Below are 15,579 nucleotides of genomic sequence, written 5' to 3'. Positions count from 1 at the left end.
CCTACCTTTTACCTTAGCCTGCTGGACACACTTTCCTCATTCCTGAAGAAGTGCTTATGCCCGAAACATCGATTCTCCTGTTCCTTGGATGCTGCCCGACCTGCTGCGCTTTTCCAGCAACACATTTTCAGCTCTGATCTCCAGCATCTGCAGTCCTCACTTTTTCCACATTAAAGGCTTGCCAACAAAATTGAAGCCCTTGAAATAAAGGGGCAGTGGTACATATGAAGCTGCCCAAGTGACAGGAAGTGAAGGATTATGGAGAGAGAAGATTCGGGAGCCAGGTGATACCAGTATAAGGTGAATAGTAAAAAGAAACCAGAGGCGACCCGGAAAATGTTTTGCACAGCTCGTGGTGAGGAATGGAAATACGCTACCTAAAAGTGAGATGGAGACAGATTTGATATTAGATAAAATCCGAGGCGACAAAAGTTAGTAGGTGCAAGGGCTGCCCATCTTTGAAAGACATGAAATGACTGACAAAGGTTAAACAAAATTAAATAGCCTGCTCCAGCATTATGTTAAACATAATGATACCTTTGAACAGGGATACACCAAGGTGAATGATCGGCACTACACAGTCATCTGAGATGGTTTGATAAGAAGATGCCGAAGGATAGATACCAGTTCATTAAAAGATGACAAGTGATTGATTCCAGCCTCATTAATGAAAGGATTTTGTACCATTAGGTGAACAGTTCCAGTTAGAATAAGGGCTGTAAATCTCATTCCATGAGGCAGTCAGCCTAACTGATTATGCAGCTATAAAAACAACAGCTAAACTTATTTTGTAGTAATCAGTTGTTTCGTTGAAGTTATTCACAATATTAAGAAATAGGTTCTGGATATATTACCCAAGTATAATAGAGGAATAAATGTGATAAGTGAATTAGTCTTGGGAAGCGCTTTCCTCATATCTAAAAAGATGCCTGGCATGGAATAAATTGCTCACAATTCATTAGTTTAAAAAGTACCAACAGTAGAAGTAGCTGTATAACTTTACATTTATAACTAACTTTATAACAGAGGGGGCCCTGAATCTATGAATCTAATAGTAGTTAGTTAAAACCAACTTTTTATGTATATAATTGGGACAGTGGAAAATATAAGAGGAATAATGGAATTTGATAGAGATAGCACATGGAATACAATGAATAACAGAATTCAAGCAGTTCTCAGAGATAAGACAGGCTCGAAGGTGCATAACCAGTAACTTTGGAATGCGAATTATTAAGATGCATAGAAAGATCTGAAGGCCTGGAGATTATGATGTCTGTTAAGCACTATGAGATGATGGAACCTGGGGCTGTCCATAGGAATGCCCATCATTGATTTGGTGTTTTACAGGATTGAGTGTATAGGATAAAGAGAAGGACGTAGTGACTACATTGTATGTGATTATTATAACACAAAATGCATAAAAATGGTGTATGTCACTGTAAAAATCAGTGTGTTATAGATCTCTCTTCTGATCTGAACTGTAGATTAAGGGAACAACTTGGTTCTCACATCAAGGCCAGATTCGGGAAGATTTTTTGGCCTCCTCATGCATTAACCACTTGTTGCTTGAATAAGAATAAAATCTCCCACTTGTCTGAATCCTGTCTGCCTCTTGAGTCTTTGTGCCCAATTGGTGGGGTATACTCCTACAGCAGGATGAAGGAGAGCACAAAACTGAGACTTCCTCTCGCACAAAGCCTGCAATAATATGCTGGGGTGCATGGCCTATTCATTGTGTTGCTGTTTTACCGTAATTCTGTATTTTATTGGTCTGTGTTTGTAAATTGTATGATTGAAAATTGGTATAAGCCCTTGACCACAGAATTCTTTGAGGTAATGAAACTCTTTATATTCTGTACAGCTCTAATTCCATTTTATTTTCCAGGCTACATGAGGAGGAAAAGACTGGCAAAACAATTTCCCACAGACTGAAACATGCATGCAGTGATAGCCATTTAGAAGATAAAATCCCTGGGAAAACATTAATAGAAAGAATGTTTGGTGGAAAGATGGTGACCAAGATCCATTGTTATCGCTGTCGTAATGTTTCTTTCCGAGAAGAAGTTTTTACAGATCTATCCTTGGCTTTTCCACCACATAGTAAAGTTCTGCAGCAATCTGGCAGTTCATATGACTCTAATCTTTCAACAGAGATGGCAGGTTCTGGAAATATGACATCTCAAACTAAAGCACAACACAAGGCTACTAAATCTCCAATTAAGCAAAAACAAACAAAATCTAAAGAGCCTTCTGTACGTGTTGTACCGTTTGAAATATTAGGTTCCCATGCAAAAGAGAAAAAAGATGATCCTCCTTACTCTAGAGTAAAGAGAGATGATAGTTCCTATCCATTTAGCTCCATGCTAAAGAATGACTTTGCAATTGCCACAGGGGAGAAAGCATGTGATTCGCCAAGTTCTAGATCAGTGTCTGACCTCATAAATTACTTTCTTTCACCAGAAATGCTGTCTGGTGACAATAGATATTACTGTGATAAATGCACCTCTTTACAAGAAGCAGAAAAAGTTGTTGAATTAACAAGGAGTCCACATTATCTCATTTTGACCTTGTTAAGGTTTTCCTTTGACCTCATAACAATGAGACGGAAAAAAATTCTGGACAATGTATCAATTCCATTAGTTCTCAAACTACCCATTAGGATTGCCACTGAAAAAGATGAACAAATAATTAATACTGAAAAATCCATGTGTCAACTTGCAAGCTGGAAATATTTTGCAGATGATGCCAAATCCTTGTCAGTTACCTATGACCTTTGCTGTGTCGTTGTGCACTCTGGAATATCTTCTGAAAGTGGACATTATTATTGCTATGGCAGAGAATGTGTTCCTACTAACTCTGAAATTGGCCCAAGAGTCATTTTGGAAGCTGACAGTAAAGCTGGTGATCAGTGGTATTTATACAATGATACTAGAGTTTCATTTTCATCTTTTGAATCTGTCAGCAATGTTACAAATTACTTTCCCAAAGATACTGCTTATGTGTTATTCTACAGACAACGAGGAACTAAACATACATGCTTAGATGATGAACATACTTCAGCTAGTGTTAGATTGCATGGAGAAGCAGCATTAAGCAAAGAGCTAATGGAAGCAATTGCCAAGGACAATATACAGTATTTACAGGTATGTGAATTTGCAATGAACTTTAAAAATTGCTCATTTGTATGTTTACTATATTATAGGGGTAGTTTGCTTTTGTAAGAATTGATGACACCATTGCTGTAAAATCTGTAGTAAACTGTCCAAACATCCAGGTAACCTGTAGGTTGCATTTGTAATGGAGTCTAATTTATTAATCTGCCTACAGCAGGATTTGTCTAGTAGTTTTTTTTTTAGCCACTCCTTAGTCCAGGAAGGATTTCTAACTCTAATTCTGATCATTGTACTTGCGCAACAAATACTTGTTTGAAAACTCAAAAAAGCCTCAGACTTGCTCAGGCTTTTGTGGAAAACTGTTGCAAATGTCTGTTAACCTTAGTGGAAGAAGTGCTTGTTGATTTTGCTCTTGAATGCCTAACTCGAATTTTAAGATTGCATCCTTTTTGTTCTTAATTCCCCAATTAGAGGAATTAATTTATCCACATCAGCTGATCATGTCTACACCACTCAACAAAGATCTAACTGGACAAATCCCATTTGCTAGCTCTTGGCCCATAGCCCCAGTAATTATGGTAATACAAATGAATACCTAAATATGTGTAAATACTATGAGACGTTCTGACTCTGGGGTTTATCCTGTCTAATCCTGTTTGAATTTTATAGGTTTGTATGAGAACCCTTCCCTTGTTCTTCTAAACTCCAATAAATACGGTCCTAACCAATCTAGTCTGTCTTCATATGTCAGTTCTGCCATGGCAAGAATCTGTATGACGAACCTTTTATGCACCACCTCAATAGCCAGAACATCTATCCTTAGATAAGGAGACCAAAACGGCATGCAGTAGTCCAGGTGAGGTCTCATCAAGGCCCTATACAATTGCAGCAAGACATCCCTGCTCCTGTACCCAAATCGTCTTGCTATGAAGGCCAATATATACAATGTGCCTTTTCATACCTTCTGCTCCTGCATGCTTCCTTTCAGTGACAGGAGTACAAGAACAACCAGGTCTCATCATACCTCCCCCCTTTCCTAATCTATCACCATTCAGATAGAGTCATAGGGATGTACAGCACAGAAACAGACCCTTTGGTCCAACTCGTCCACGCCGACCAGCTATCCCAACCCAATATAGTCCTACCTGCCAGCACCTGGCCCATATCCCGCCAAACCCTTCCTATTCATATACCCATTCAGATTTCTTTTAAATGTTGCAATTGTACCAGCCTTCGCCACTTCCACTGGCAGCTCATTCCATGTCTGCCATCCTGTTATTGCTATCAGAGTAGATAACTTCACATTTATCCATGTTATGTTTCATCTGCCATGCATGACCATTCATTCGATTTGTCTAAATCACACTGGAACATCTTTGCATCCTCCTCTCAGCTCATCCTCCACTCAGCTATGTGTCAAATGCCAACTTGGAGAGTCACATTTAGTTCCCTCATATAAATCAGTAATATATATGTAGTGAATAGTTGGGGTCCAAGCACTGATTCCTATGGTACCACAATAGTTACTGTCTGCCTCTTGGAAAAAGATCTCATTCCTGCCCGTTTTCTATCTGAAAACCAGCTCTCCATCCATGTCAGTTCACTAACCCCAATCCCCATGTACTTTAACTTTAAATGCTAACCATTTGCATAGGACCTTGTTGAAAATCTTCTGAAAGTCCAAGTAAACTACATCCACTGATTTACAACCTCTCAAAATTCTAGTAGTTTTGTCAAGCCTGATTTCCTTTCATAAATCCATGATGACTATGTCCAAATCTGTCACTTTTCCCAAGTGCTTTGCTATTAAATCGCACAAATCAGACCCTCCACTCAGGCAGCATTCTGGTAATTCTCCTCCTCTCATCCTTTCTGGTGCAGTTACATAATTGCTGTAACATGGCGTTAAGAACTGCATACTGTATTCCACTTGTGATTTAATTGTAGTTTTGTACAGTTGCAGCATATCTTTGTTGCTCTTTTATTCTGTGCTAATAAAAGGAAGTATCCCAATTGTTGTCTTAACCAACTTAGCTACCTGCTCTGCTACTTTCAGGGTCTTCGATCTGTAGTGCTTTACAAGATTCTACCATTTATATGAAATTTCTTGCCTTGTTAGCCCTCTCCAAGTGTATTACCTCTCATTTTCCTGGAATGAATTCTATTTGCCATTGCTCTACCCATGTGAGCAGTCTGTTGATCTCTTCCTGGAGTTTTACAGTTATTCTCTTTATTTACCACGCTACCAATTTTCATGTCATCCATAAATATTTTGATCATATTTCTGTAGTTAAGTTCAAATCATTAATGCACATCACAAACAGGTCCAAACCCTGCAGGACTCCAATGGAAACAGAGATCCAGTGAAAGAAATATTTCCTCTACTATCACTCTCTGCTTCAATTCATGGGGTAAAGAATGCAAGAGAGGTCTCAGAGAAAGGAGACAAAAACACAAGTAACTGTAGGTCAGTTAGCTTAACATCTTTTTTGGGAAGATATTCAAGATTATAATTAAGGATGTAATAGCAGAGCATTTGGAAATACGGTAGTCCCTTCTTTAACCGCGGGGCATACGTTCCAAGGCTCACCGTGGATAGGAGCGAACCCATTCATTTAAATGGGAAATTTATCTTCCTGGCAGCCTCCTGGTCCATGGTTCTGGAAGGCTCCCTTTAATATGTTAGGGCTGCTGTAAACCATGGCTAACTGAAACCGTGGAAAATGATTTTGCGCCCTGTACATAATATGATTAAGCAGAGTCAGCATGGCTTCATGACTGACAAGTCACATCTGACAAATTTTGAGAATTCTTTGAGCAGATAATGAGCAGGATAGATGAAAGGGAAGCAGTGGATGCAATTTATTTGGATTGTCAGAAGGTGTTTGATAAAGTATCACACTTTAGGCTACCTTATAAGGTAAAAGCCCATAGTTTTGGAAGTAGTATAAGCGTGGATAAGCTAAAAGACAACAGAGTTGGAAAAAGGGGCATTTTCAAGATCACAACCTGTAACTGGTGGTGTGCCACAGGGATATGTGTTGGGGTCTCAATTATTTACAACATATCAATGACTTGAATGAGAAAAATGAATGCACTATAGCCAAATCTGCAAAGGGTACAAAAATATGTAGGGAAGGCAAGTATTGAGCATGACACACAGTCTTCAGAAGGAAGAGGTAAATTGTCGTAAATTGGGCCGAAACTTGGAAGATGGAATATGATGTGGAAAAATGTGAATTTATGGATTTTGACAAGGGTAGTATTATTTAAATGGAGAAAGATCATAAAAAGCTACAGAGCAGAGGAGTTTGGAAGTCCTCATCCATGAATCACGAAAAGCTAGTATCCACGCTGATCGCTTAATAGGGAAGGCAAATGGAATATTGGCCTTTCTTTCAAAGGGAATGTAAGGTAAAAGTAGGGAGTTTTTGCGAAAACTGTACAAGGCATACTGACAGCAGTTTTGGTCCCTTTATTTAAAAAAAAACCTGTCATTGGAGGCAGTCCAAGGAAGATTCATTTAGTTGATAGGGTGCGGAGGGACTCTGTAAAATGAGAGATTGAGTAGACTGGGCCTGTAGTCATTGCAATATAGAAGAATGAGAAGGACCCTTATTGAAATAATCAAGATTCTTGGGGACTTCACAAGGCAGATGTGAAATGGTTGTTTCCCCTCAGGGGAGAGTTTAGGATCAGAGAGCATAATCTCAGAATAAGGGTTCACACATTTAAGATCGATGAAGACTTTCTTCTCTCAGAGGATGGTGAATCTGTAGAATTCTTTACAGCAGAGAGCAATTGAGGCTGGGTCATTAAGCATATTCAAAGCGGAGATAGATTTTTAATTTGAAAGGAAATCAAAGATTATGGGAAAAAGGCAGGAAAGTGAGTTGAGGGTTATCCGATCAGCCACGATCTCACTGATCGGACTTGAGCAGACTCGGTGGGTTGAATGGCCTACTTCTATTCTGACGTCTTATGTTCTTTTTATGATGTGAATTGGGGCTTGTAGGCAAATAAGAGGAAATCTACAAGAAACACCAAATCAAGTCAATGTGGTCCATTGTGGAAATTTTGGCTTGGTGAGAAAAGGGGAAAATTAAAGTAGACTAAGTAGTTTTTTGCCTGCCTGTAATTATTTTGAAGTAAAGGGCGCATTTGAAACCGTGAGCTCTTTTGAGGGACCTTTTAATCCAGAGAGTGTGACAAATAGAATTTCATATGCTGTACCTAAATTATGAACGAGAACTGAATTTTTAATTGGAGGAATAAAGGAAGAAAATACACTTTTATTTACTTTTTGTCAATCTCAATCCACTTTACAGTCAATTAAGTGCTTCTTAAAATTTCATCAGTGTGGTAATGCAAGAAGCAACACCCAACAAACAGCTTTATAACCTTATATATGTATGCTTTTAATTTGAGGGATAAAAAATTGCAAAATAGCTGATGAGTGCAAGATGTGAAGTGTTTTTTGACAAAATTTCTCTTTTCAATAATACAAAGTAATTAATGGAGATACCAAATACTTTTATAAAAATGGATAAAATTTATCATGCAGTTTGGATAAGTGAAGTAATGGAAAAATCCGGAATTGCTCTTTGAAATAATGCTATGGATTCTCCTACCATCATATCAGGTGAATGTGGTCTCCGTTTAATCCCTCATCTCCACTCTCATCCTCAACTGCACTGTACTGGTGGCCTTGATAATGTGCTTAAATTCTGAAGTAGTGCTTCACCATGGACCATTCAATGTATTGGAAGGTTTTGCTTACATTTCAGTAATCAAATTTGTTAACTCTGGGGTGATTATAGAATTGCACGTACTTACAAAATTGGGATGTTTGTACTAAAGCTGGAGAAAAGCATTTTTTCCCCTTTTTGAGGCCTTTTCCATTGCAAAAGTAATTGGTAGTACAGATCTTGAGTATTGCTGAAAAAAGATGTTTTGTCAAAGCATTTTGTCTTACCAGGGCATGGTGTCCTTGCAAAATAGCTGATGAGTGCAAGATGTGAAGTGTTTTTTGACAAAATTTCTCTTTTCAATAATACAAAGTAATTAATGGAGATACCAAATACTTTTATAAAAATGAATAAAATTTATCATGCAGTTTGGATAAGTGAAGTAATGGAAAAATCCGGAATTGATCATCTGAGCATCATATCATAGCATTTAAGTGTCAATGGAAATCTGCTTTCAGATTGAAAATTCTATGTGCAGTTATTCACCTTCCAACTTTAAATATTATTGCAAGATTTAATTATTTCAATTGTATATGACAATGAAGAATCTGAATAAGTTAAGCTGAATATCCTATTTTGGTGCTTCGTGTTTATAGTTTAAAATAACATTAATTTTAAATGTAATTAGTGTTTCCATGTCTAGCGTACCATTTTATATCTTAATGGCTATTTACAGGTTTCCTAAGAAATAATAGAAGATAATTGAATTTGCTGATCAAACTATTGCATAGTTTTTGGAGAGATTTTGCCAAACTTCCTTCTTCTGTATTGATATTTCCCTTTTTTTATAGACTGATGAATAAATATTTCAAGATCAAATGAGTTCCATGCTGCTTGGATGAGGGAAAAGTTATTTATATAACTGTGTTAGAATGTGCTGTTTGAAAATTCTGAAAATTTGTTAAAATTCTCTTTGAACCCAAGTATACAGCCAGAGATTGTGCCATTATAAGATAAATATTTGTAATTTTTGAATAGGTCAAGTGGTTCTTATTTTACCATTATTTTTTGTTCTGGGAAACAGACATTGTAGCTAGAGAATTTATTTGGAATGGTAAGGTCTAGAGCATGGTAAGATTAATAAGGAGCTGGTGTTAGCTATTTTAGTGGGCATAAAGGATGGAGATATTTAATAGTTTGCTGGCCCCAAGTAAAGTGCCAAATGACTGAAGGATAGTTAATGTGGTTCCTTTATTCAGGAAGGCCAGCAGGAATAGGCAGTTAATTACAGTCCAGTTAGTATAATGTCATTGGTGGGAAATATTGGAAAAGATTGAGGGACAGGGTTAATCAACACTTGGAAAGGCAAGGGTTAATCAGGGATAGTCAGCATGTATTTATTCAAGGGAGATCCTGTCTGACTAATGTAGTTGAGCTTTTTGAACAGATGACTAACTATATTGATGAGGATAGTGTAGTTGATGTGATTTGCTTAGCCTTTGACAAAGTCCCGTATGGAAGACTAGTCCAAAAGCCCATGGGATCCGAGTCAAATTGGCAAACTGGTTCCAAAATTGGCCTCCAAATCCAAGGCAAAGGATGATGCTGGACGATTGTTTTTGAGATTGGAAATCTGTGACCAGGGTTGTACCATAGGGATTGATGCTTGGACTGTTACTGTTCATGTGCATTAATGACTTGATGGGAGTCTAATTAGTGAGTTTGCAGATGACATGAAAATTGGTGGTATTGATAATGAAGAGTATGGTCTCAGGCTATAGACTAGAATTGGTAGTAGATTGGGCAGAGCAAAGGAAGATGGAATTTATTCCTGATAAGTGTGAGATGATGCATTTTGGGAGGTCGAACAAGGGAAAATTAGGTTCCTAGGGACTATAGTGGAACAAAGAGACTTTGTGTAAGTCTACAGGTCCTGGAAGGTGTCAGCATGGATAAGGTGGTGAAGAAGGCATATGGGATAATTGCCTTCATTAGCTGGGGCGTAGCATATAGGAACAGAGTTATCACAACTTTATAAAACATTGGTGAGGCCACGGATGGAATACTGTGTGCAGTTCTGGTCACCATACTATCAGAAGGATGTGATTGTGCTGAAGAGGGTGCAGAGGAGATTTGCTAGGATGTTGTCTGTTGTGTGGAGAGACGAGTTAAGCTCGATTTGTTTTGCCCAACGCAGACATGGTTGTGGGGGTGGATCTGATTGAAGTATGCAAAATTATGGGAGGCATATCTAAAATAGATTATGAGAATCTTTTTCTTCATGACAGACATGTTTAAGACCAGAGGTCATAAGTTTAAACTGAAGATTAAGTGGTTTATAGAGGATCTGAGGAAAATAATTTTTATGCAGAAGATGATAGAAATGTGCAATGTGCTGCCTGAGAAGATGTGGGAAGCAGGTGCTCTCGTAATGTTTTACAAAAACACCTGGACAAGCGCTTAAAATGCCAAGGCATAATAGGCTATAGACCAGTGCAGGTAAATAGGGTTAGCATTGTCTGGTGGTTGTTGGTTGGCTTAGACATGGTGAGCCAAAGATGTTATTTCTATACTGTATAACTGTATAACAGCTCAAACATTTCTGCAGTTACTTTAAAGTTAGTTGACAGCTACATTTTGGAGTTGAGTAAGCATGCTGTAGGTTGCTCCAGCTTCCAGGCACTGCCCAGTGACACATTTAGAATTGACAAAATATATTCCAACTTTGAAAGTAATATGAAGTGATATGTCTTTCCTTGAATGCAGTCTGGAAATTACCAGCTAAACCATATATTTTGCAAGTTAAACTAAGCAGTTAAATTATTTACTTAAAAATACTTTGTGTAGATGCATCAAAGCAATAGAAAACTGGCCTAGTGTAGTTACAGATTGAACCTGTTGTCTGCAAGTTGCCATTTTGTATCTACAATTATAATCAGCTGGTGAAGTTACCAAAACATGAAGAAAATCTAAAGGTGATCGTGATAATAGGCTTTTCCTGAGAATGAACATTGAATCCTATTATTACAAGGTTCTACTATCTACTGGGAAAAGAACGTTGCAATATTGAGTAATTGAAGGAATTTTTCTTTATCAGAACAAAGGCTGCACTAATTTGTGTGAGAGATCTTTTTGGGAAACATTTGAATTTATCTAAAGAAAACAAGCCAATACTGCATGTGGTGATTTGTGTAACTCTCTTCTAGGAAGAAGAAAAGGAAGCAAGGAAAAGATCTGACCGTCTCCCACTTGCTACGACGCCAGTGTGGTGGAGGCGATTTGATGATGATGAAAATGGAGGTTCTTCTGGAAGTTGCGGTCCAGCTGCTGGGAGAGGCAGTGATTTAGGGTCATTTGGACATTTAATTTTCTAAATATAATTATTAGCTTCATCATTCTCTACCTCAGTTATACCACTTACTTAGAAAAGGCTGCATGACTTAGTCTTTGAAGAGACCAAAAGAGACTTGCCTTTCAGGCTGCTCAAAATGTTTTCCTGCAATAGCTTTCTGCTTTGTATTGTTAATTAAGTAACAACTGGCAATTTGTGGAATTTCTTTAGTAAAAAGCATAGTTAAAAGATATTAAAGTAATGGCATGTAAACAACAGGCCAACAAATATGAGAAGTGCCAGATTTTACTTGTAAAATAATAAAAATGATAAACAAAATCTGAAACAGCTGAAAAATCTCAGGTCTGGCAGCATCTGTAGAGAGAAAGTATTGAAGAAGTTCTGAAGAAGGGTCACTGGACCCAAAATGTTAACTTTGCTTTCTCTCTACAGATGCTGCCAGGCTTGCTGAGTTTTTCCAGCAATTTCTGATTTTGTTTCTGCTTTCCAGCATCTGCAGTTCTTTGGTTTTGTGTTAATAGAAATAATATACCTTGTTCTTCAATACCAATAAATTCCTGCTACTTAGATCTTTGAAAGAATGCATAGATTGTTTTGTGAATGTCATTAGTTTTAGCTATAACTTTATGACATTCTGATGCTGCTCTTTGGAATTTCTTTTCTCTTTTTAGAGTTTTTTTAAATGTAAGACATTGCATTACCCTGACTTTTAAGATGACTGCAACAGTTTGAACTTTGAGAGATATGTTTGCTTACAATATTCCCTTCCTTAGGAAAGTTAGGGTGTTAATGCTGGGCTTTCCAGTGAGATCAGAAGTTTTTCGGAAGCAAGCATTCTTGATGATGCACTTGTAAAGCATGGTGGTAGGCTGCTGTCTGATGTTGACCAATGCCACCTTCAACCCCACCCCTTAGAGCCATCCCATCCGTTTGTACATGAATTCAGAATTATGTTTATCTAGAAACATAAAAACTTGAACTCATTGAAGTATTAGAAGACCCTAATGTCAGCATTGATCCTGATATGAATTAAATGTTTTCACTTAGTGTCCAATTGGTTGCCTGAAATATCATCATTTGCATCCAGAATAGAAAACAGCTATATTAATACTTAATATCCAGATATTTGAATATCATAGTAAAACCCAGTTCTTTCAATTGAATAAAGATTTTGTTTGAAGGCTTATAGAAGGGTATCAAATATTTAGTTTCATGCGCATCCATCCCTTCCAATATATGATTACTAAACCTATGCATCTTTTGGAACTTCAGACATGAAGTATTTTTGAAAAAGTATGGTAACATTGATGCTGAATTTTGCACTGGACAATAATGTTACCTTTTATGTACAATCCTTTTGCTTGAAACGTCACTATCAACGGAGTCATTTTTGCTGTCAAGTAGGAAAATCAAATAATTGGAAGGATGTGGATTGGGTGATGGAGTTTAGAATTAGGTAGCCCATCATCATTAAGAAACACAAAAGTTTGTTTAATGTAAATCAGAGTTTTGTCCTCAACTGACTCTCATTTTACATCATAATAGACCTATGGATTCTTGAGCTTTTAAACAGCTTGTTACCCAGTTCCTAGATGAGAAGTAAAGAGAGAGCCTGACAGATTAGAGGGACAACAAATTATTTCCACAAGGGAGTAAAAAACATGTAATTTAAGAAATACGCATTTGGATTTTGACACCGAACAAGGGAGTAAGTTACTTCCCTGCTATATCAGTAAAGAACATAAATGATTTGCACTGCGAGTTTTACAAGATGTATTTTGATATATCTTTGTGGTCTCTATATCTGAGTTTGTAAAAGGGTTATGAATCAGTTAGACAGTTCTTTTTAACTTTTACTAAAAATTTGTCCAAATTTGAGTACATAGCATCTTATCAGTTAATTGTATGGCTGCTAAATACAACGAAAGTAGGGATGCTTTTGTGCAAAACAAATTTCTTTTAAAGAAATGAACCATGGTAAAGCTATGCATTTTAAAAAGAAATTAACACCCTCTTTGAGATTGGCTGCGAACCTGTCCCATGTGAAATATAAATGAATTGCAGGTGTAGGTCTAATATAGTTAAGGCAGTTTCACAATGCTTGACAAAGACACATCATTCAGAACACTTTAGACTTGCTTTTAAGTAAATTAACATTTTGAAAATATATAATTTAAAGTGTTCCTCTTGCCCTTTTATTTTTAAATTTGATGTGGGCTTAAAGATTAAAAAGGAACTTTAATGACCATTTTATTTTGAAAAATATGCAGAAAGATATTTGGAAATGCATGGGACAAAATTCAACTTCAGTCAACTTTGTAAGAAACAAATTGGGTAGAGTGTACAGCTGGTGGCTGATATGATATTGTCAGTTTTTCATCCCTGCTAAAGTTAACTTTCACTCTCTAAGTCTGTACTAAGGTAATACCAAGTATTACAGTTAAACATTTTAAGATGTCTTGGGTTGTGACTTCTCAAAATAAATATTATAGATTAGTTGTAGTTTTCAATTATTTAATGCTGTCAATATTATTTTCATGTTAAACTGTATGGTGTGGAAATGAAAATTGGTGTACCCAGACCCAGGCTTTAGAGTACTGTTGCATGAACTGGTGAAATTATTGATGCTGTACTGACACCTATTAACTCTATTTTTACAATGTTGACATGTATAAAGTTAAAAATCACACAACACCAGGTTATAGTCCAACAAGTTTAATTGGAAGCACACTAGCTTTCTGAGTGTCACTCTTAAGACTGAGTGTGACTCAATCCTAAGACACTAATCCTTCACTATCACCTGATGAAGGAGCTAGTGTGCTTCCAATTAAACCTGTCGGACTATAGCCTGGTGTTGTGTGACTTTTAACTTTGTACACCCCAGTCCAACACCGGCATCTCCAAATCTTGACATGTACAGTAACTCTAAAAAGCAAGAGTCCACTGGCATATCTAGATCCTTTCTGTAACCTGTATATGTTATTTTATTATTTGTTAATAATTGTATTGTTTCTTGTTTTGTTGACTTGTCATTTTCAAAGAGGTAATAAGTAGTCAGGCACTAATAACTCAAATTAATTTTCTGTGTGATCAAAAGTTAGTTTATGATGCCATTGATGTTCCCTTTGTAAATAGTTGTTAAAAGTTCTCTGATTAAAACAACAGGTAAATTTTGGCAGCTAACTTTGGTACTTCATAATTTTATATTTGTGTGATAAGACATAAGTTAAATGTTTCTTCCTTCCTAACCTCCTGTCTGAACTCACATACCTAGTCCATAGTTCAGCTGTATCTTTCTTGGCTGTAATTAAAAGAAATAGGTTGATAACGTTTCTAGCTTTTTGTTTTGTAGTTCCCGAAACAGATATCTCAGAAATTAGCAAAACAACTTGTTTTAATTGTCAATGATTGTATTAGGCAGGCTGCTATATATAGAAATATAAAGTGAATATAGGAAATCTGGTATCAAATAAACAATTTACATGTTTTCTCTAATGCCAGAGTTTCAGATTTGAAATGTGAAGATGTAATGCCTTAATCCATGATGTTTCTGTATTTATGTATAATTCTATACTTTGCCTCAGAACTGAAAACTAACATAAATCTATGTTTTTGTTTACAATTAGACTGTTATATGCAACTATTCTAGTCAACTAAGGGAACTAATATGGCATGAAGACCTGTGTTGACTAAGTATTAATTGCAGAAGTAGCCAAGTGAATTTATTATGAATACACTTCTGTTCATGGCAATATATTTATTCTTCTTTATATCAATTAATGGAATTGTATAAATTGTACAAACAAATGATTATTGAAAAGCCTTAACTCTTGCTGTTTATGTATGCAGGGTAGTTTACTACAATAAAATGTAGAACAGACCCAACTGAGAAGGAGATAAGTTCTAGTTATGGTGTCCACAATAATTCAGATTAAATCATTTTGATAATGTGTATTTTTTTCAAGAACATAAAACAGTATCATGATCACTATGTAAAAATGAAATTTACATATTTACTGTAATAATAAATATTATGCTTCATCTTTTGCTTCATCTTCATCCTTTTCCTATCTCACCTGTTAATAAATCAAAGCTCAAGATAAGGTAAATGTTTTGGAATAGTGGGTATGTGGCAAAGATGGACATAATAATAGTTATGACCAGATACCTAGATAATTATATTTCTTAGTTACATATTTTCTAAATAACTAAGTGACATAATTTGACTAATTTTGTCAGAATGTAGACTAGTGAAATTTTGAGGTGTTGCCCCTCATCTTCCACCTGAGCAGCTAATAGCCCAAGGTCTTAATATTGAGTTCTCAAATTTTGTATAACCTTCCCACCTATCCCCGACTCCCTTTCCAGCTCCGCTTTCTCCCTTCCATTCCACCTACTGACCCTTCCTTCCAGCTACCAACCAGAT

At 36.5% G+C, this 15,579-nt stretch overlaps 1 protein-coding gene across 2 annotated transcripts in view; it reads left to right on the top strand.

The window, feature by feature from the left end:
* The window catches only part of LOC122550628 (ubiquitin carboxyl-terminal hydrolase 35-like), a 92,704-nt gene extending 81,192 nt beyond the window's left edge, over window positions 1-11,512 (top strand). For both annotated transcript variants that reach the window (XM_043691674.1, XM_043691673.1), the window contains exons 10-11: window positions 1,886-3,143; window positions 11,008-11,512. In XM_043691674.1, coding sequence (XP_043547609.1) covers window positions 1,886-3,143; window positions 11,008-11,175 — 1,426 coding nt within the window. In that variant the 3' untranslated portion in view covers window positions 11,176-11,512. The remainder of the gene's footprint in view (window positions 1-1,885; window positions 3,144-11,007) is intronic.
* The last annotated feature ends 4,067 nt before the right edge of the window (window positions 11,513-15,579 follow it).

The sequence above is a fragment of the Chiloscyllium plagiosum genome, chromosome 6 (genome assembly GCF_004010195.1).
Source record: "Chiloscyllium plagiosum isolate BGI_BamShark_2017 chromosome 6, ASM401019v2, whole genome shotgun sequence".
Lineage (NCBI taxonomy): Eukaryota > Metazoa > Chordata > Chondrichthyes > Orectolobiformes > Hemiscylliidae > Chiloscyllium > Chiloscyllium plagiosum.
Note: the sequence above shows the minus strand (reverse complement) of the source record. Positions and strands in the feature narration are given on the sequence as shown.